Source organism: Thermobia domestica, chromosome 10 (genome assembly GCF_964235325.1).
Source record: "Thermobia domestica chromosome 10, izTheDome1.hap1.1, whole genome shotgun sequence".
NCBI classification, from domain to species: domain Eukaryota; kingdom Metazoa; phylum Arthropoda; class Insecta; order Zygentoma; family Lepismatidae; genus Thermobia; species Thermobia domestica.
The window spans coordinates 206,607,109-206,630,980 of NC_137463.1; the positions used below are offsets into that span (position 1 = coordinate 206,607,109).

General features: G+C 37.4%; 2 protein-coding genes across 2 annotated transcripts in view; both read right to left on the reverse strand.

The window, feature by feature from the left end:
* Positions 1–23,872, reverse strand: part of LOC145662944 (uncharacterized) — a gene marked incomplete in the record, with an annotated part of 1,119,390 nt that overhangs the window by 860,083 nt on the left and 235,435 nt on the right.
* Positions 21,585–22,868, reverse strand: LOC145661744 (uncharacterized). The gene has a single exon (XM_081727078.1). The coding sequence runs from the start codon at positions 22,866–22,868 to the stop codon at positions 21,585–21,587; it is 1,284 nt and encodes a 427-aa protein (XP_081583204.1).

Genomic DNA, 23,872 nt, shown 5'->3' on the forward strand with positions numbered 1-23,872 from the left:
GTATACTCAAATTAATATGCATTTTGGGCAATCAATAGAAACGTTTACACAATCATGCATATTAAAGTTCTTTAAAACAAAAAATAGCATTAATAAATTTAAAATTGATGTTGGATCCACCAGCACGTACGCGCTATCTGAAACCACCAGCACAGTTAAGGGTTAATATATAGTTCTGTATAAGCCGACTCATGAATGTAAATGACGATCAGAACATCGATTTCTAAGATCTTAAGCAAAACAAAAGTAATGTTTATTATTAAATTAATTTGTTACACATCTTTTACAACATTTTGTGATTCTGTATCTTGGATACTTGCTATTGTCAAAGTGTTATTGGCGGAAGTTTTACAAATCCCAATTAGTTCCTAGAAGATATGTACTGGGTCACGTAAAACTAGCCCAGTCCGATCGAAGTATAATTTTTCTTTGATTTTCTGCGTTGCTCCTATTTCGCTGTATTTTTACCACGAATTAATCACCTTCATGATACTATAAAGTAGTATACGCGATTACTTGTAATGTATAATTAATTAGCATAGAGGCGGTTTCCATGCAGAGCATCCGGTGCAACTAAAAGTCATGTCTTAAGGGAGCTTCATAAACAGTAATTTGAAATAAAGGAAACTTTTACCTTTTGAATTAAATTTCTACCCAATGTCATTCCATTAATTTGTGTAAGGTATACTCGTAACTCTGAAGTAATTTTTAAATATTTACGAGGGCTGTTCAGAAAGTAAAGAACGATTGTGCATCGCTGAGTAGCAGTTGGCTCTTTCCTTCACCTCAGTGTGAGCAAGGTCTCCGTGCTGTGCTCTCACGCTACTTGTTTCTGCAGCGATTCAAAATGGCGATGCTAATCGAAAATTCCGCCAAATGTGAAGTACGGAGTGTCATTCGCTATCTAAACGCGCAAAAATTTAAGCCTATTGAAATTTATAGGCAAATGAAGAATGTTTATGGTGATAGTACAATGAACAAGTCATCAGTGAGGAAATGGTACATTAAGTTTAATCAAGGAAGGACCAGCGTGCATGATGAAAATTGGAGTGACAGGCCATCACTTGTTACGGAAGAACTGGAGGAAATAGAGGACGAAATAATTCGGGAAAACCGACGTTTCACTTTCAGCACGTTAAACAATTCTTCTCCACAAATTTCACGATCGCAAACAACGAGGAACTCAAGCAAGCAGTAACAGCATGGCTCAAATTTTTGGCAGCAGAGTATAACATCGAAATTGAAAAACTGGTCTCACATTATAACAAGTGTCTTGACAACTATGGTGATTTCATAAAAAAAAAGTACAGTAAGGTCCTGTGGCTTTGTAAATAAAGTTTTGGGTTGATATCTTTTGTTTTTATTTAATTATGCCAAAACGTTCTTCACTTTCTGGACGACCCTCATATACCTTTGAAACTGCATACAGTAAGAATCAACTTGAAGTAAGAACAATTAGAATATTTATGCAGATATAAAGCTTTATGCTGTCATTCCAAAAATGTATGATGTTTCTGTATATGATCACTCTAACAAAACACTAGAGCCCTTTTAAGATCTATATGGAAGAAAATTTTCTCATTATTCTAAATAGTTATGGATTTTTTTCTACGTAATTCATCTTCATTAACCGAATTCAATAACTTTTTAGGAAAATATTGGTAAATTTTATTTCATTTCTCAGGGAACCAAGTTTACTTTTATTCAAGTCTGAAAAGGAAACAGTATTTTTGAAGACTTTCTTGTAATAAAAATACATATAATTAAGGTGGATCAGTAGTTGTTGTCGGTGCTATGCTAAACATTGCTTGAATAGTGCAGCGTCACCAGGCAGTGTCGAGTGTTTACTGGTGCCAGCTAATAAAGGAAGATAATAAACATGGAAAGCTGCTTGGATATTTACTGGAGAGGTAGTTTTCGACCCTTACCTCAATTCACAGCTAAGTTCCGCTTCTCGAACTGCAATGCTAGAATCCAGGAATTAAACGTACAAATTTGGCAACAACCCACTATGGCGTTCTGCGCAAGTTTCTTCTCAAAATCTATTTCTTTAAATATAAATTAATATTTAAGTAAAATGTGAAACATAACACGAAAAACGGTCAAACAATATATCTATTTTGTAATAAGATCGTTACTTTGAAGTACTTTACACATTCAAATAAACATTTTATAAAATAGAGCACTAGTAAGATCTAACAGCAAGTGGCATCTTGTGTGCTCATTGTAAAACGAATCAAATATTTTCTTTTATTTGTTACCTTTTTCAATATCAGAAGACACAACCAAATGAATTAATGTCTTGTGCTGTAGCTGAAACATAACTTTATCATATAGTACATTATTTATAATATGTAACGTTTCATTGCGCAGTAGTTAAGGGAATGAGCTAAAATATGTACTGACTTCAGGGTGGTGATCCAACTTAAGATTAATTTTCAAAAATATAACAGAAATGTATAATAAATACGGCAAAAGTTAGAATATTTGAACACATTGATTATATCGTATATAACTCCGAAATCATAAATTTCTAGTTATTCATATAAATTTACTTACAAATAAATATTAAATCAATCCCAATATTTACGGCTTCCTGAGATCGACTATATATTTCGATTACACACTACATGTAAAAATAAAAACTTAGTATTGAATATGTCGATGCTTTCTTTTTATTTAAAATTCCTATTATTTCCCTACGGAATATTTATTTTTGAATGCTACTTATTTGTTATAATCTACGTATCCTAATAACATAGTTGAAGGGAAAGAATCGTTATCACGGCAGGAAACCGAAAAGAAAAAGCTAGCGTGACAAAGAGTATAATCTGCTATTCAGAGGAAAATGTTGCTCTATCAAGATCGTTGTTCGATTAATAACGTTAGAGTGCTACTTCAGTTTTATGATGCGTTTATCCAAGTATTTCAATTAAATTTTTAATTAAGCACGACCTCTGTAAAAATTTGCAGAAACATTGCATGCCAAGTGTAGTGTAATTTTGTCATGAAAGTTAATTTTGATATTGGACTTTTATATGTCAATGTTTCATTCCATAGTGAGAAATACATATATTTACCGTAGCTTACATTAGAGTTTATAACTGATACGTTACCGTTATTTCGGCTAATGATATGAAATGTTACAAAACACTAATGCGGTTTTGCTCAAATGGAATGTTTCTTGTTAATAGTTACGAATTGGGAAATAAGTTTGTCAGTTTAAAATTAAAAACAAAATCAAAAAACAAATAAAAGCAATAAATACCACGTATGCATGTATAGGTAGAAATACTGTGTAAGTGGTATCAAATATTGGTTTTTGATATGACTTACTACGAATAAAGAATGAAATTGCTTTCATTCAGTGGTAGAGCACTCATTTCTGATGCTAGGAGTCCCAAGTTCGATCCCAGCTTATGTGAGTTCGTGGTAAGAAAAAACATGGTATCCATCGTCGATTCTCTTGAGGATTCTTCCGTTTCCTTCCATATTTTCTATTGCCTGTCTCCATCAGCCTACTGGACGTAATCGTGGAAGTAAAACTGAAACATTAATATTACTTAAATGTGTGTTTTATAAACACTAGTTGTTACTCCAAAAAACCTTCGACTCGCTGCGTTTAAATAGTTCCTAAAAATAAAAGTTGTATTTTTTTAAACATTTAACTTCTTCTTTTGGCTGGTTTCAACAGATGGCCATAAAGGAAGCAGCCCTTTTGTTAATCAGAAAAGTGATGTGTCAGACAATATTATATCTATATCTATCTATCTGTATATATATATATATATGCAGGGTGCGGAAAATGTCCTGAAATGGTCCAATATCTCTCGAAATATACAGATCAGCAAAACAGCAAAATACGTTTTATATATTTTTAATAAAGCTATCCAATGATACCAGAACCAACCCGCTATCGTCACCCCATTCGGGAGTACGGGAGTAACTTTAAAATTTTAAATGGGAACCCCCACTTTTTATTGCATATTTTGATTCTTCAGGCAAAATGACGGAGATTTCACCCAGAATTGAAAACAGTGGCTTCACGGATGAGGCTTGAATCGACACACAAGAAAGAAGGGGTACCAATACATTATGAACATGCGACTTATCAGTCCCTTACTCCGTGACCATACAGTTAGCGTGCTGGACTGCGGCGTCAGAAGTCGTGAGATCTATTCCCGCCCAGAGTGAAAATTTTTATGTGTTTTTTTGTACCCAAATAATGAATTCATACATTTTAACTTTGATAAAAAAATCTATTTGTCCGACAAACTTAGACGTAGTAGCTATCTGCCACCTTGGGGTGCTTGATTAACGTAAGACCCTCGCCTCTCACAAATCGGGGTGCTTGATTAACGTAAGTCCCCTCAACTCTCACAAACACTGAAACATGAAAGAAATTATGTCCGGAAATGTTCAAATTGCCACATGCCCGCTTTTGGCAATGTGCTAACCGAAAATACACTTCTTGCGAAACAGTTTCCAATACCTCTGGTGTTATTGACTTTGAAAGATTGCGTAGTCTCTCTTTCAGCTCGGCAATATTTTCCAGTTTGGTCTCGTAAACCTCACTTTTTAAAAATCCCCAATAAAAGAAGTCAAGAGGGGTTAAATCAGGAGATCTTGGTGGCCACTCTATTGCACCTCTTCGACCAATCCATCTTCGAGGGAAAATATTATTTAACAAATTTCGTACAATAAGCATATAGTGCGGTGGAGCTGCACATTGTTGAAACCATACACTGTCAAATGCATTTCCAACGATTTCTTGTATTGCAGGTATTATTGTGTTCTGTAACATATTGAAATACCTTGCACCATTCAAATTTCCGTCACTTTGTGGTGGACAAACACCGTGTGCGTGGGTTTTCTCGGGGTTCTCCCGTTTCCTCCCACTTTCTTCATTCCACCATTTCATTCATTACTCATCATCACCGTCTCCTTTAGCCTAACCGGCATAACCGTGGGACGTAAAACTCAAAGATTTCATTTCATTTTCATTTTCAAATTTCCGTCAATAAAAGATGGTCCAACAACACGATTACACAAAAGTTCTGTTCAAACGTTGAGTTTCTGCTGATACTGGCTATTAGAATCTCTCATCCAATGAGGATTTGTATCAGACCAATACTTCATATTATGCCTATTGCCAGAACCATTTAACTCAAATCTAGCTTCCTCAGTGAAACAAGTCCAGAAAAAAACCCATCATCATTAACATACCGTTGCATCATAATGTCGCAAAATTCAAGTCTACGATCAAAGTCATCCTCTGCAAGTTCTTGTACTAATTTAATTGTATAAGGATGTTATTTTTGCAACTTGAGAACATTGCGAACTGAACGTTCACTTACTGCTATTTGGTCTAGGAATTAATTCGTGCGGTTGGTACGCACACATTGAAGCTGTAGTACAAACACAAAATACATAAATACCTTAAGAAAAATATTGTCCATCGCTAGCCACCACTTTCGCCCATCTGTCAGGCAATGTACGGACTCCGTGGCGAAAGAAGTCCTCATCCTTGGAAGCGATCCAGTCAGAGACCCATGTTTCGATATCTTCTGAAGAAGTAAACCGCTGTCCAATCAAATCGTTGTTCATGCAATCGAACAAGTAGTAGTCCGAAGGAGCAACGTCTGGTGAATACGGCGGGTGGGGTAAAACTTCCCATCCGACATTTTCTAAATAGGTTTTGACCGGTTTTGCGACATGTGAGTGAGCGTTATCATGTTGAACAATAAGTTTATCATGTCTGTTCTCCCATTCTGGTCGTGTTCTGGCCAGAGCTTGCTTCAAACGCATTAATTGTCGTCGATAACGTTCTCCATTCATAGTTTCACCCGGTTGCAGCAGCTCATAGTACACCACACCTTTCATATCCCACCATATGCACAGCATAACCTTTGCACAGTGAATATCTCGTTTTGGTTGTGATGGACCTGGTTTCACCCAGGCCTTTTTTCGTTTAGGGTTCTCGTAATGGATCCACTTCTCATCACCCGTAATAATTCGATGCAGAAACCCCTTTCTGCTCTGTCGTTGAAGCAGCAATTCGCAAATGGTTTTTCGTCTTTCAACGTCTCTGTCTTTCAATTCATGTGGAACCCAATGTGACATCTTTTGAATCATTCCCATGGCTTTCAAGCGTTTGGAGACTGTTGTTTGATCAACGCCTAATGCTGCTGCAAGTTGTTCCTGCGTTTGACACAAATCCTGCTCGAGCAATGCTGTCAATTCTTCGTCTTGAAAATTTTTTGGCTGTCCAGCTCGCTCTTGGTCTGCCAAGCCGAAATCACCACTTCTAAACCGTGCAAACCACTTCTGACACGTTCGCTCAGCTAGAGCATGGTCACCATACACTTCCACCAAAATAGATGACTTTCAGTCGCACTTTTCTGCATGTTAAAGTAATGCAGCAGGACACCCCGCAAAAACACTTTATCAGGCACAAATTGCGCCATGTTCACTTAACTACAAACTGGTGTTGTTGACGCTTTAATCCACTGCCCTATACTACGAACGATACGCGATGACAGGAGTTTGCAACACATGTGTGGATACACGGAACTGTGGGACGCTCCGTTCGTTGCGCCATCTCTTGTCCACCCGCACGAATTAATTCCTAGACCAAATACATGTTCGGCTACTTTCCTGGTAGATGTATGACAATTGTCTTGAAAATGTAGTAACACTTCCAATGACTTGTAATCATTTGTCGCAGTTTGAGGTCTTCCAGATCTTGGTTCGCCTTTAACCGAACCTGTTCATTCAAAACAAGTCGCTGTCCGACATACAGTTGATTTTGAGAAAGGTTGTCGTTCTGCATGAGTGTCATTGAATAAATCTGCAACTTCCTGGTATGATCGTAGTCTATCTCCATATCTCCTCATCATAAAGATAGTTATTCTTTCTCTTTGCGAAAGAGACATTGCCGAATAATTAGCTGTGGAGCTAAACAAACAACTCAAAACAGACCTAATAAATTAATAAAGGTTAATTTACCTATGGATTTACAGCAAAGTACAAAGGTGAGCTTTACTCTCAACAAAAGATGTATGCAGTTTAAACTCTGCAAGCAAACTGAAGTCTGAGTAATTGGAATGCCTTTTACCACATGAATAGGTCGCACAAGTCGCTCACTATAAGCGTGAGAACTGAAATTAACAGTGTTATTCCCTGTGGCCACACGGTCAACGTGCTTCCCTTTAAGATCCGGAGTTCGATCCCCGCTCAAGGCAAAATTTTTTGTTACTTCCCAAATAAAATTCTATACGTTTTAACTTCAATTAGTACTTTATTTAAGTTACATTCAATACAGATTTTGATAATTGTTTTGCAAACTAGCTTTATGAAGAGGTTCTTAATAGTAGGGTTATCAAGATTAGAGTTCATAGGGTTATTTACAACAAAATCGCCATTTTTGTAGCAATTCGTATTTTTTTACAAATTAATAAATTCTGCAGAAACACATTATTTTAGCAAAGTTAAAATGTATGAACTCATTATTTCAGTAGAAAAAATACAATAAAAAATTTACTCCGCGCGGGAATCGAACTCATAACCTCTACAGCCGCACTCCAGTACGCTAACCATATGGCCACGAACTACGGGACAAATAGTTCGCGTTTTCATAATGTATTGGTACCCCTCCTTTCTTGTGTGTCGATCCAAGCCCCATCCCTGATGCCACTGTTTTCAATTCTGGGTGAAATCACTGTCCCTTTGTCTGAAAAATCAAAATATGCAATAAAAAATGGGGGTTTCCATTTAAAGTTTTAAAGTTACCCCTGTACACCCCGAATGGGATGACGATAGGGGGTTGATTCTAGTATGATTGGATAGCTTTTTTAAAAAATATGTAAAACGTATTTTGTTTTGTTTTGCTGATCTGTATATTTCGAGAGATATTGCACTGTTCCGGGACTTTTCCCGCACCCTGTATACTATATACACTTATACTATATACCCTACTTTAATTTTCACCAGTGGATATTGATGATGCATATTGAATCTATTGAATCCGGGTAAAATTCCATTAGACTCCTATTTGCATCTTATGTTAGCGTTTTCTATATGCAAAGAAATGGAATTATCTTTTGCATTGTTCCTGAGCCTGACAATAGAGGGTACACAAATTGTATGCATTTAACCTTTCTCAACTACTATATCCAAGAAAATGTGTGTCCCTTTCTTCTCTCAAAGTATTAAAGTCTTCCTTAAGATTGGCAGCAGTCACGTTGCAGCATTTACAACAAATGAAAAGATTCCATTCCTCGAGAGCTTGTCAGCTGTTGGGAAACACGAAACCCACTTCAAGCCGTGTATTCAGAGTTGCAAACATGCGTCTTTTAATACTAGCTTATTTTCTTTATACTTGCCAATCATTATGTGCATATATTGATATTTCGGAAGTATTGGCCTACATTGGTAGATCAGTTGCCGCAAATTTAAACGAGCCTTCGTGCTCTACGGTCAAAGTCCTCTTCTAATCCCTGGTTTCCAGATAAGTTTTCTACCTATTTACTACAACACATAATCCCAATCTTCTTGATCTCTACGGTCAAATTCCTCTTCTAATGCCTGGTTTTCAGATAAGTTTTCTACCTATTTACTACAACACATAATCCCAATCTTCTTGATCTCTATGGTCAAATTCCTCTTCTAATGCCTGGTTTTCAGATAAGTTTTCTACCTATTTACTACAACACATAATCCCAATCTTCTTGACCTCTCCCCTCTCATTCTGAAGGAATATTTTTCTTCTACGAATTCTTCTCCAATTCCACATTTTAATGTTTCTAATCATTTTCCATCGCTATTTCGCAATATCCATGTTTCTATCCCAAATAATCCAATACTTCATTGAAATATTTAGATATATTTTGTTAGATAAAGCTTTCTTGTATTACTAATAGATATAAGTATTAGGTCATATAATAATAGATAAGCAAATTATGGATACGTTATACTGTATAGTAAAACTTTCAATAAAGTGGGTAGGCCTATTTTTAAAAATCCAAGATCAACAATATTTCTTATATAAAGTCAATTGAACGGTACAAGTTTTGCAGCGCATAACGAGGAACTGCTGTTCACCTAACATTATTAGAATCATTAAGTTCAGGAATCTCAGGTGTTCAAACTGTGTAGCCAGAATGGAAGAAGGTACGAATGCTTTCAAAATTTTAACTAAAAACACAATCGGAAACAGGCCATTAAGAAGACTTTGGGGCAGCTGGGGAGGACAATATTAAGTAGGAATTGAATTTTTGTATTGATTTTAGTTTAGTGACCCTTTCAGCAGCGAGGCTATATGAGATGTGGACCTACTGATTAACGTGGAATCCGGCAGAAATAATAATACAAAGTAGAAAGTGAATCCAGTAGACTAAGGATAGAATTCAATGGAAAGCTTTTGTAAATACAGAATTGAGCCTCCGCGTTCCATAGATCATAGCTAATTAGTTAATTATAACCAACATTAGCAGACCAATACCATATCTACGAAGAAATTAAATGTCAATTGCAAGGGAATTCGTGTTATTATTCAGGGTAATCTATTTTGTCTTCCCGAATTCTGTCGAAGAAATTGTGACTTAAAATATATAAAAAACGAAAATTATTCTTGTTGTGCGGTATTGTTGTGAAGCAAGGTCGCTTACTTTGAGAGAAGAACGCATATTGCGAATAAAATCAAGATGTAATGTTCGGACCCGAAAGGGACAGGAATGGCGAATGGTGTAAACTTAATAACGAGGAACTCCACAGTTTATATCGTTAACCTAATATTGTCAGGGTCATTAGGTCTAGGAGGCTCAGCTGGGCAGCCAGAGCTTTTGCGAATACGACATTCAACTTACGGGCATCATAAGTCATGAGGTTGATTAGTTACGAGGGAGGGTCAGAAACTAAGGTTACAAGGCCGATGTTTCTGGAGTGTCGTCTGTTATATAGGAATAAGGAATGTGCGATAATTATAATCGGTGCGAGTTGGCAACTGTACAGAGTATCAGCCACCTACAGCGCTAGTTGTAGGTAAACACAAATGGCGACTTGTTTGGAAAACTGGTCTCGTGAAGAAGTCCGCTCAGTTATTCGATTTCTATGGGCGAAAAATGTAACCGCGGCTGAAATTCTTCGGCAGCTGATAGAGGTTTACGGAGAGACTGTAACATCTCGTCAGCATGTCGCACAAATGGTGTTGAAAGTTTGCGGTTGGTAGAGGAAACGTCGCCGAAAAGGAAAGCAGTGGACGATCAAGCACGGCATCAACAGACCATCAAGGTGTGAAGCGGTTTCGTTAGGACATCAATAACCACCCTCCCTATAGACCTGATCTCACCCTAAGCGACTTTCGCCTGTTCTTACACTTAACTGAGCATCTAGAAAGCCGTTGCTTCGTTTCAGACGACGAGGTGAAACACTTCGTGAGAACACACAAGGATAGGATTTTTATCAGAAATGAATCTTCAAACTCATCCAACAATGCGACAACTGCCTCAACCGACATGGAAACTGTGTCGAAACATAACCTAATTAAGTGATTCTCAAACTCTCCGATAAGGAGGCTCCCCTGTTCATTCGGAAAATGATCTAGGGATCTCCTTGCAATGCTATCTGAATTTCACATGGTATTAAAAATATATATACTAATTAGAGTTAGCACTGACAAGAAAAATATTAAGAAAAATAATGCAAAAAGTAATTTATTCTAAAGATACTTGAGTGTTTCTTAATGAACGAAATTTCAATTGAAAATACAGGAACATTCAAGACTGTCTTCTTTTAAATGGAATTCACGTGATAAACAATTTTCTCAAATGTGGGGTCACTAATGAGGAATGAAATTCTTTGGGTTTTTCCATAATTGCATTGAAATGTGAAATAAATTTGGTCACCATCAATCTTAGGTCCGGTTCCACATTAAGACGATTTCGCTTTAGGGTTTTAATACTACAAAGAGCAGAAAAGGTTTGCTCACATAAGTAAGTGGTAGGGAAAGGCATCAAATGTTGCAATGCCTTTTTAGACAACTCTTCATACTAACAATACGCACGCAACCAAAAGCTACAAAGTTCATTTTCTTTGAAAACGTTTTTCCATGAAGTATCAAAGGAAGTAGCTCTTCTTTTTCTGTGCTAGAGAGATTCATACCTTGTATGTCATGGACTTCTACATTAGTGAAAGGATTTTCAGTCTAACCATTACCAGGTTGTGGGATAGGAAAATATTCTCGAAAACTTACAGCTAATACTCTCAAGTGTCCTACAAGTGTTTTGTACATTTCAGCAGACTTTTTCACCTGAAGAGTAAATGAAATCCTTGAGCACTGGATAGGATGAACAGTTATTGTTTTCTACTCGTACTGCGTATAGCTGCAGTTTCTTAATCTTAAAAATACTTCTTGCATAACAGTTGTGAGTTCCATTTTATTACAATACATTTTAATCTTTTGGGCGCCGCGGACCCCACTTTGAGAACCACTGGCCTAATGTATGTACTATCTGTTGGCTGTATTGGTTGAATGAAACAATATATACACGTTTCACTCCAGGCTCTGTAACCTTACTTTCTGATCACCCTGATCGTTTATTACGCAAATTGTTGATCAGAGTGACCTTGTGAAAAACTTCTAAAAATCAAATTTAATTTTTGAACTGAAGATAGTTGAATAATGAGGCAAAAACATGTCATACTAATGTGATCTCGAAAGGATATCAGTAAACCATAGTTCTTCTTTTTTAAATGTATATAATGTTAAAAAATAAATTCTCACATTTCCTTTACAATCTCTGGACTCAGAACCGAGGTACATTTAAGTTTGCAAAAATTCTCAAATTACATGAAAAGTATAGCTCTTCTTTTTCAGAAATGTCACTCAGGATAAAGGTTTAAAGATCACAAAGAGAACTACTTTACTTTTTTAAAAAAATATTGATATCAACGCTTTCCGTATTCTAATTTTTAGTCTTTTTCTGCTGCATTTTTACGTTAAAAGATATTTCTTAATTTATTTTTTCTGCAAAATTTTTGAATATTACAAAATACTATTAGCCATATACTTAGTGCTCTCGAGATGCTCCTCCGTTATCAAGAAATATTCTTCAAATGAACTGAATAGGTGCTTAGAAATAGGAATTAATGACTAAATTAGAAGTGGCTATTTATTCTGGATATAATTCTTTTGTTCATCTTAAGAATACTTCCAACCATGTCGCATTGTAAGATATTTTTAGCTAAACTAGCAGCGTTCACCTCGCTTCGCTGCGGTCACCCCGGAACGCAATAAACTTTGTTACTTAGATAATTTTTACTTTTTCGCTTTCAAGTGATATGATAAAAACCATAGAAGATTGCAGTAAATCTTAACATTATATCGCCTGTCATTTATGTTAACCCGCCCCGCTTCGCTGCGGTCATCCCGGTGCTGGCATATTGTAAAAGTGTCTGTAAAAATAAGCAAATCAATTAAAAAATTTTAAACAGAAGATTCAAGCTATTTTCCGCTGTATATCGCCTGTCATTTATGTTAACCCGCCGAGTGACACGGTCATGCGGGTTGCATATAAATACGTTTATTTTTACCTATGATGAACTAATAACAAAGGATTTGTACGTTATGGACACTTGAATGGTCAATTATCTCAAGACACTGGTAATTAAAAATTAAAGTGATATGATAAAAACCATCTAGGGTCCAAATCCTAATAACCCCCCAAAAATGAAAGAAATTGGTTCAGCCGTATTAGCGTGATGAGCGGACAAAGGATTTTGTACGTTCTCTTTTATATATATAGATTAGGAGAAATTTATAAGCAAACGAGCAGTCATTTCGTCTTGTTCAATTACACTTTTTTTCTTTTTTTGCGAAAATAAGGTTGATATGAAAATATTAATGTTAACATTAGAATAAAAAATCAATAATACATATTGTTGATTTAGCATTAGCGTAATGGAAATGATAATCATTCGCTGTAATTTTACTGGAACACACACCTCAGTGGCCTCTGGCTCGTCTACAAATTGCCTCGGGCATGGTGGTTCAGTGATAGAGTGCTTATCTCAGATGCGTGCGTTCTATCCCTCGCCAAGTAAGTTTGTGTTAGGCAATATCGTGTCCGTATCTTCTCTTTGGAGGGAACACCTTTGCCCTCCCTGCTGGTCTAGTGGCTAGCACGTGCACCAAAGGTGTACGGGGTCCTGGGTTCGATTCCCGGTGCGAGAGCCTTTGGACTTTTAATTGTCCTGAATATGTTAACTGTCCCGTGTTCGTGTCCCTGTCGAATTTAGTAAAGGTCAGAGAAGCCTTACATACGGGAAAACTCGGGTTGCTCAGGAAACTGAAGTATGATCGGTTGATCTTTTTTTTTAAAAAAAAACGTAGTGATTAGAGCGTTGAATTCATGGTCCGCGTAGTCTCGGGTTCGATTCCCGGCCGGTGCTTCCTCAATTTTCTACGTCCACCCAGCGTCGTGAGGAAAAGTGGGGAGTCACGTAAAAACAACACGTGACGGCCACTAGGTCTAGAAAGCTCCTGATGCACCTGTTAGGGACAGAGCGTCGTAGGGCACTGACCCCATACTCGCTTTTAAGCTGGACGTAGTTCAGCCGGTCGCTAGCGGATGGCGCTGGAGCAGGCTTAGGCTTACAAATGGGCCGTTACTCCAAGTGGTTTGGTTTGGATTGGTTAGGTTTCCTTGCGGTACTCCCATTTCCTCTCACTTTCTCATTCCACCAGTTCTTCCATCATCATCATCATTATTCATGTGTCATGATCATCGTCTTCCTTTTCCTAAAGGGGATAATCCTGGGACGTTAAACTGAAATATTACACTTGCCGTATAAGAACAGTATCTCTTAGTGTCAGGTGGGAAGCAGTGCAGCTAGTGACAACTATTAGTCTGAATATGAACTATCAGAACAGAACTAATAGGCTGAAGTGTTTTGGGTTGGGTTAGGTTGGATTGGATTGGAACTTACTTTAACGTCTTTTCAGTACCAAAGCTATATGAGACATGGACATACAGATTAACATGGAATCCGAACCACATGAGTTCCGGACCTTCCACGCCAAAGAACATGCGGTATCTTGCTTTTATAATAAATATAAATTACGTAAGAATGCAGACATCACTAGTTCTTCACTAAATGGTATTTGACTAATATTGAAGTTTAGTAATTGGTATTTAGAACGAGAGCTGGAGGAAAAATCCGCCACAGAGATTTGATAAACTTCATTTGGAAGTTAATCGTGAATCTGTTAGCGTTAAGTATAAATAGTATAAATGTAAAGTGTACGTACAAATGCAAATCTACAATATCAAAATTTCATTCCCAAAAAGATGACGTAACAGTGTGCGGAAAACTGGAGGAACAAAACGGCTAAGTCACTCGCTAAGAGTGCTAGAATACACTCCAATTCATCTTAATTACCATTTTATTTATATGATAAAGTTAGAGGAAACTTCTTTAAAAAATTCTTTTAAGACTGAATTGAAGGGAAAAACTATGTATTAGAATTTGGCAACTCTGATCGGCGAGTTAATTCAAGGAAGAATGTCAAGTCCAGAGTAGCATCGTTGTCAGGGAAGGAATTTTCGTGTTCCCACGAATAGTTACGTTATATATATTTTCTTTCCTTTCAGCTTCGCTCTCTGCCCCATTTCATTTTGTAGCGACTGACAATACAACGTGCAAGAGAGAAGTTTTCTGATCAGGGCCCCGCATTGGCACAGCGTCCGTTGCATTTAGAGTAAACGGTGCCAGAGAGCAGGCATGTCGAATCAATAGCTTTTAGCACCCTCTGGCTTCTATCCATGAGACCCGTCACTACGTTTCGTGTCATATATTTAGAGGTACACATATGGAGAGACCATTGGTAGGATTCTAGAGGCCAACAGGATAAATCTGCTCTACTACATTCTGGAATTGAAATCGAGGGATATATCCATAAATAGCTATTACAGATTAACTGCTGCATCTAGCAGTAAGCTTATGTAAGTTTTACATTATTTTATCTAAAAAGACACAGGTGATACAGGCCTAACCTCTTGTGTCAGAAGTTCATTGTTCGATTCCAGCCACATAAGTTTTGATTGTGAATATGGTATTCGTGGGTTATCTCAGGGTTTTCCCATTTCCCTCCTACACTTTCATTTCACCTAATATTTCAAAGTTATTCACTTACATTAATTGTCTCTTTTAACCTAAGGAAGACATTCATGAGCAGTAAAACTAGAAATTTAACTTTCCTTCATGTCTAGATTTTGTTCAATCTATTCCCTCTTTTCCTGTTCATTGTGAACATCATCATCATCATCATCATCATAGGTATTCTTTCACTATTGACAGGTCTCTCGCCGCGACTGAGAAGCTTCCATGCAGCAAGGTCTTCCACTAACCTCTTCGTCTTCATGTACGATTTTCTGTTTTGATATCGTCCATCAATCGTCCATTTTAGCTTTTTTTCGCCCTCTCTCTCTCTTTCCTATCACCATATCCTATAGCACGTTTTCCATGATACAGTTCTTTCTCAGCCAGTGTCCCAACCACTTTCTCTTCCTCTTTTTAATAATATCTAAAATTGTTTCCCCACCTTTTCAACACTCTCTCCTTACTTTTCCGCTCGATCCAGTCAATCCTGTCAATTCTTCTCCACATATACATTTCGAAAGCTTCCAGTCCTTTTAAATCATTTTTGCGTAATGTCCATGTTTCTGCCCTATAGAGTACAACACTCCATACGAAGCACTTTATGACTATTTTTCTCAATCCTTGATTCAAGGTCCCACAAAATAATATTTTCTTCCTTCTTTCACCTATACTATGTATTTTGTATGGGACGTCTTGTAGAACGACTATGTACTTCTGTCCGTCGACATGTAGATCATTCCATATCAATTCAACACAGTAACTTAATCTTACCATCTTAGATTTTAATGAAATTTGGTACATATATGCCCTCTACATAGACTAAGAAAAATAACAAATTTCAACTTTATATATCGACCTGTATTGAAGATAGGGCTATGTAAAGTTTGAAAAAAAATTACCAAAATAACATGTGCAATGTATTTTGAAATTGGAATTTCAGCTCTCCTAATTGAGCTAGCGAGTTGGCAGAGGTGTCATTTTACAGCATTTTTCATGCACTTTTCTGTGCTGTACAACATCATAGAGGCTAATATAGATATTTTTCAAAATCAAAATCAAAATATTAGTTCAATTTTTTTTTTTTAAAAGTACGTGTTTTAAAATTTTGAAATCAATTCCATGAATAGATAGTATTGTTGTAAAGCACCTGGCAAAATATGAATTGGGGATGATAATGGGTTCATTGTTAAAAAATGCAAAACTAATACTTGATTTTTCCAAAATACTCTGTACGTAGGGTAACAGCACAAGAATGCTATATTTTACACTTTTGTGGAAATAAAAATGAACACTAGCCTGAAGAAAGAGTAGAGATGACTCCATAATAAAACTGTTCAATAAGTAGTATGATATGTTTATTATTTGAAGTTTGAGGAAGTCGTTCGGCATACGTCACTTTAAAGAAGAACATAACTTCTTCCAGTGGGAGTTACAGGAGTCACTTTTGCCAGAACGTCCACTACAGACATTCCAGAACATAACGCTTTTGGGATATGAGAATGATGGAGATGGCCCAGATGGATGAAGAAAAGTTATTTATACTTCATCAAGTTCTTCATTTATCTGTAGAACATACCCGAGCCAACAATTTCCTTCATAAACAGCGGCGACATAGCCTGATTCGTCTTCTAATTAAAGTTTATTTGGAGATTTTGACACTTCCTTTTCCCAACCCAGCAAATCATCTGAAAAGTATTTCACATTAATGTTGATGCAGTTTTGGAAATGAATGCATAATATTGCTGTGTTCCTTTGATAATCAATGCTTGATCGAAGCGACTTTCAAGGACCATTTCAGATTCAGTATTCTCCTCTTGGGTTAAGTAAGCAAAGTTTAACTTGGGAATGTTTTCTACTGCCCACTCAAAAGGCTGTATTGTGGTTTGAATTTGTCATAGGGGTCTTTGCAAACTAGCACGGGCTGCCAGTCTTATTACTGAACCGTCTACTCCATCGCAAGGCACTTTTCCATGTGCTATAGCCGAGAAGTTCCACTCTCCTTTCACTTTAAAATCTGCCTCATGAAAGCAGAGGTTCAATATACTTTTTCTTATTTTTGTATTGCGTGGCAGACCCGTCGGAAAAATAAAAAAAATCTTGTTTGGAAGTTTTTGAAATTAGAATGTCAGAAATGATATGTGTCTTTTTTTTTTTTTTAAAAAAAAAGTGAAAACAGCAACTGTATTGTGCTCTAGGCAATCAGAAACAACTAAGTAATTAACATGTTCAGGTTTGTTTTCCTGTTTGAAATATATAACAAAAGGATAGATTGTGACCTGTTGGCTTGCCCAAGTAATTAACATGTTCAGGTTTGTTTTTCTGTTTGAATTATATAACTAAAGGCTGGATTGTGACCTATTGGCTTGCCCAGTGATAGTCCTCTGCTTCATTTTGTAGCTATCTATCTATTAAAATGCTACAATAGCAATTAAAAGCGTTTTTTTTGTATGAGAATAGGGTAACATTGAAATTTTTATTTATCTAATTGCTTTATCCTTATAAAATAAGTTCCTACTCCCAGCCATTAGAGGGTTACGCCCTTTCTTTGGCATAGGTTACAATACGTATTGGTGTTGCTAATACAAGTACAATAGATGGTCTAAGTGCAATTTGGTTACACGGGGAGTTAATCATCATTTTATTCAGGTTCTATTTTATTTGATCATGGTAAAAAAAAAGTAGAAGAAGTAAATGAAAAGAGGAACATGAAGTGCACTGTCTCAACACAACACAGATGTGATAGTGTACCAGATGAATGTTATGTTCTGTCCAACTTTGGACGTGATGAAGACCAACGGTGCCCTGGTAAGACATAAGGTTGTTATTGTGCAGAGGATGAAGGGGCTATGTAATGAGGAACGACGGATGATGAAAAAGCTGCAACTGCGTCTAAATCCGGATGATCAGGAGGTAGGGTATAGCGGTAAAGTGCAAAGAGTAGCGACAACGGTGTATCCCGTAATTTGCGAGGTGGATTGAACGGGATGTCTGCTTGCATTGTGGTGAGGAGTAACGGATGTCGGGACTCAAATCGGTTAGTAATATACTTCGTCCGTAAAGCTTCAAGATGGAATAGAAGACGTGGAAAAGGCATAATGTCGTAAAGATCTTGAGTAGGACTAGGAAGTTTTATTCTGTAGGCTATTCGTATGGCATGTCGTTCTAGTATTTTCAGTTTTTCATAATGACGCTGGAGTGCGGCTATCCATGCAGTGAATCCGTAGGTCAGGACTGGTCGTAAGAATACTTTGTAGGTATTAAGAATGGTATTTGCTCGTGGTCCCCAAGTAGTACCCGTGAGGCGTTTGAGTAGGTTAATCCTGTTACATGCTTTCTGTATTACACTCTGAAGGTGAGGGCGCCAAGTGAGGTGGTGGTCAAAAATAATTCCCAGATACGTTACATGTTTAGCTGGATGAACCCGCATGTTATCTACTTGGATATTCAGAAGTGAAGGATTTCGATGTACCCGTGATCTGCGTTTTGGCGGGAGAAAGACTATTGCTTGTGTTTTATCTGGGTTGAGTTTCAGACGCCACTTCGTACACCAGGTGAGAAAAGTTTGAATTGCTGCATTAATTTCAGTACTTATACGGTGAATAGTCCGGCCTAATGTAAGAAATGCAGTGTCGTCTGCATACTGAAAGATATGTGTGTTTGGCGGCAATGGTGGCATATCTGCTACATATAGAAGATACAGCAAAGGTGATAAGGCAGACCCTTGTGGTACTCCAGAGAGAATAAATATCGGGTGCGAATAAGTGTCATTAAGAGCAACATAAGCAATACGGTTGTGAAGAAAATTGTAGATAAACCTGATATATGATATGGGAAGTGTCAGACGGATAAGTTTATATATGAGAGCTTCATGCCATACCTTATCGAATGCCTTTTCCAGGTCGAAGAGCACTAGACAAGATGGAAATTGTGTATTAAACTGATTGGTAATAATATTAGACAGACGAAGCAACTGATCATTGATACTAAAATCGGGGCGGAAACCAGCCTGATGCAGAGGGATTATATTACGTTCTGTTAGATAAGAATGAAAGCGTCGAACAAGGATTCTTTCAAGAATTTTGCAAAACACAGAAGTAAGTTGAATAGGCCGGTAAGAAGAAACAGTATTTGGTGGTTTGTGTGGTTTTAGGAACATCAGTGTTTTGGAAGTCTTCCACTCAAAAGGAACAAAGCCTGTCCGAAGGATGAATGTATAAATGAGAGAAAGAAGGTAAAGCAACTGATAAGGCGCTTCTTTAATATGTCGATAATTAAAAGCGTTTTTTTTTTTTTTTTTTTTTTTTTTGAGGAGTTGAGTTTAAACAAGGAATAGGTTTTAATATAGGATATATATTTGTTGAAGTATTTATTGATTTATGGGACATCATTCATTCTATTAGCATGAATCATCAAGTAGTTGCATATTGAACTGCCACTAGAGGGTTACGCCCTCTCTCTCGGCAAGTGATATACTGAAAACAAGTGCAAACATAAACAACGTTAGTTGGACAATGTGAAATAAAGAAAATAACTAGTGCTAAATAGAACGAGTACATTCAATGGTGCTGAAATAGATCTATGTGCATGAACATAAATAATAAACATTGTATGATATTGAACTGTGGAAAAGATATACATATCATGAGGAAAAAATTAACAATAAATAACTGGAAAAAGGTGATAGTATATAATGATAAATGATATATAAGACTACAAGGTGAACATAATTGAAATTGTAATTACTTTATCATGATTGATGAGATGAAAGTGCCTTATACGCCACAACACAGTGAAATGGTTAATAGTAACGAATGCATGTTATTCTTCTGTCTTGGGGCGTCTCAAGACTGATGTAGACATGGGGAGCCCAGATTAATGGTGAGGGAGAACAGTGCAGCTATGGAGAAAGATGAGGGACGGCTTGATGAATGATCTGACGTTGAAAGAATCTACGATGAAAGTGATCCATAGGAAGGTTATTTACGTGAAGTGTGATCAATATACTCAACGGTGTATGACAATATTTGAAAGAAGAATCCTGCTCAGAATCTATGAAGATTGTGTCCAGAAAAATATCTTTATGAGATTCGAGGCATTTGGCTATATATCGCTTACGTAAAAGTGAGATATGTTCTACAAGTGGTGGAAAGTCTATTCGATTGTATAGTTCTCGGTTGGGATATGGTAGTTTGATGCGGAATGCTAAGCGTACTGCATGGCGCTCCATAATTTCGAGCCTACTGTAGAACTTAGATTGAGCTGGAGACCAAGCAATATGGCCAAATGTAAGAATGCTGCGCATGAACGCTTTATATGTGTTGATAAGCAATTTTGAGTTTAGCCGCCAATGCTGTCCTACTAGCCTGCGAAGTAATTGCAACCGATTTTTTGCTTTAAGCACAAGTTTCTGGAAATGAGCAGTCCATTGTAATTTATTATCGTACGTTATTCCTAGATATGTAACTGATTTAGATGGTTCTAATCTGTGTGTTCCGACACTGATATCAAGACGATTGGGGTTACGGTGAACTTTACTGCGGCATTTAGGTGGTATGATGACTAGGGTCTGAGTTTTCTCTTCATTGACGGTGAGCTTCCATTTCCTACACCACACAAGAAAGTTATTAACTGTGAGTTGTAAGGTTCTATTAATTTGTTGTATAGTTGTTCCGGGAGTTAAAAATGCGGTGTCATCGGCATATTGGAATAAATAAGTAGGAGAAGCAGGTACTGGTACGTCTGATGCATATAATATGTAGAGAAGAGGTGACAGGCTGGACCCTTGAGGTACCCCGGTATATGGAAATATAGGATGGGAGATGGAACCGTTGATACAGACATATGCGATTCGATTGAGTATGAATGAGAAAATTACTCTAACGTAAGTAAGGGGAAGTCCAAAATTTAGCAATTTATAAAATAAACCATAGTGCCAAATTCGATCAAATGCTTTCTCCAAATCCATTAAAATTAGACAAGATGGTAGTGATCTGTTATACTGGTTTACAAGTGTAGTTGTTAATCGAAGCAACTGATCATTAATACTATATGATGGTCGAAATCCGGTTTGGAAAGTGGGAAGAAGTTGATGGTCTTGCAAATATGTATGTAAACGTTTCACTAGAATCTTTTGAAATATTTTCCCCAGTGTGGCAGTTAGTTGTATCGGTCTATACGAACTTACAGAATTCGGAGGCTTGTTCGGTTTTAGGAACATACATACTTTAGAGACTTTCCACTCAACTGGATAATATCCTGTACGGAGAATAAAATTATATATAACTGCAAGAAGCAGAAAAAACTGTACTGAACATTCCTTGATAAGTCGGTAAGATATTTGGTCAAAACCAGGCGCTGTATTACGTTTTCTTTTGATACTCGTCTGAATTTCATCAGAAGTTATAGATACTGTTAACGGTTGAGTTTCATCTAAGGTATGTGTAGGTGACGGTTGTAATAGTTGAGTGATGTTTTTTTTTTTCAGAAAATCTAGGACTATCTTGATGTGGTTCAACAGGCGGAGTGAACACAGCTTGTAAATGAGAGGCGAAAGCGTTGGCTTTATCGCGATCTGAATGTAAAGGATCGTTGTTTTGAAACAGTGGATATCTTGTTGTTTTTTGCTGTCCTGTCAACTGATGGAACTTTTTCCAATAGCGTGTGGGATGAGTTTCATCGTTCAGTTGATTACATGTGTTGTGCCACGTCAACCGTTTATGGGCAACAATATAGTTGTGCACAGTACGTTGCCATCTACGTGCCTGTGTTAGATATTCAGGATTACGAGTACGCTCATATTGTCTATAATAATGACGAGATTTTCTGACTAAATGCAAATATTGCGGAGGCAAAATTGGCTGATAAGTTTTACCGTGATAAGTAGGAATGTTGTTACGTGCGCTGGTGGTGATGGCCTTGGTGAGTGTAGTTATGGCTGCGTTAAGAGTTTCCTCGGTATCCGGTGGTCGTACAGTTTCTAAAGCAGCGTCAATATCTGAGCGATATTTCTGCCAATTCGTTTTGTCGTATAAGTATATAGTGCGTTCTGCTGTATGAGAAATATTTTTACGTACATCATTGACTGTTATTTTCACCGGTAAATGATCACTACCTATGCAATCCAAGACTTCGATATGACACCTGTCTATGAGTGAAGTGGTAGAAACAACAACATCCGGTGTAGTTTGGCTACTTGGTCTGGTGTGTTTCGGAAGGGGATATATGTGACCATGTAAGTGAAGTGCTATATGGTCAGCAAACTGTCTCTTTTCCCTCTCGGAGCGGCTATGGATATTGATGTCTGCTAGTATCAGTAGATGCCTGTATGATTGAAACAAATGGCTGAAATACTCGAATGGTATCACCTGTCCGGGACGTACATATATTGTTGCTATCGTAAGTGCTATGTTAGGTAGATAGATAGTGGCTATAAGATGTTCAGGAAGTCGATAAGGAAGCTGAATCTGATGCTGTCGGTAAGATAATTTGTTATTGATGCCAATTGCAACTCCACCTTGCGCTCGAGCATTATCTACTGGAAAATCATAGCGCAGGAGTTGATACCGTGGGAATCTCGATAGCATTGATGGTTTTAAAGCAGTTTCATTCAAAGCAAAAATATCAATACATTCTACGAGAAGCAAGTGTTCGAAAAGAGTTTTGTGTTGTGGCAATGATCGAATGTTCATAAATAATAAAGCCAAACCCATGATGATGACGCAAGCTATTTGCTTAGACAGCAGTTTCTTTTGGAGATATGTGAAAGTGCACATAGTTCCCAGAATATGTGGCATACAGGTTAATATTGAAAATGCTCGTGGCGGCAGCGATAACATGTTCGAGGATGAACTGTCGTTGGAAAGGAAAAATATTCTGAAGGACAAGCGTGAAATATCGGAGGAAGTTTTCAACTGTAAGACCTGCTGCGATTGATTGGTGGGCATGAACCGGTGGATCAGTTGTACGTAGTGGAACTGTGAGTTCAGGATGATCTGCGGGTGGAGCTGGCTTAGCTTTACATTTGTAGCTGTATGTAGGATGTGACCCGGGACATACAGAGCAGTGAGCAGGCTTTTGATGATTCGGACAGTCTTTGGTCTCGTGCTGTTCGGCACAGTATCCACACTTAGGAATGTTTGGACATTTTGACGTTACATGCGAGTTATAAATCTGGCGTCGTTCGCAGCGAATAGGTAGGGGCGAATTGGTACGTGAAGGTTCGACTCTGTGCCTTTGCTTAAAGATGTACGCTCCCTCCTGAAGAAGAGTATCAATAGATGATTTATTGGAGCTTAGCACACGAACCATGTACGTAGGTCCCATTTGATTTCTGATGCGAATGCATTTATCGACAGGGATGCCTTCAGCTGTAAGCTCTTCGAGCACTTCTGCATCAGTGATCTCAGGCAGAACACCACGGATGACAACAGATAGCATTGGATTCTTGGACGGCGGAGGTGATTGCTTGACTTTACTAGTAAGCTGCTTCATTTTCGCATTTTTTCCAAAGATTTCATAACTAGCTTTGCTGCGTAGTGTGGTTCCAAAGTTTTGATCCTCTGAACGTATAATGACGCCATTCATGGTGAAGACTATCTGTTTGATACTAGCACGGGCTAGGTACTTTACAACTTGGTTGAAAATTAGCCGTGAATTATTGTACTTCGGATCGAAATCTGTTAACAGAAATGAATAAACAGGTACACGTTGTGCA

Bases quoted from the DNA above. Each gene is read 5' to 3' on its own strand.
- LOC145661744 (XM_081727078.1), bottom strand. From the start codon at position 22,868: ATGGGTTTGGCTTTATTATTTATGAACATTCGATCATTGCCACAACAC.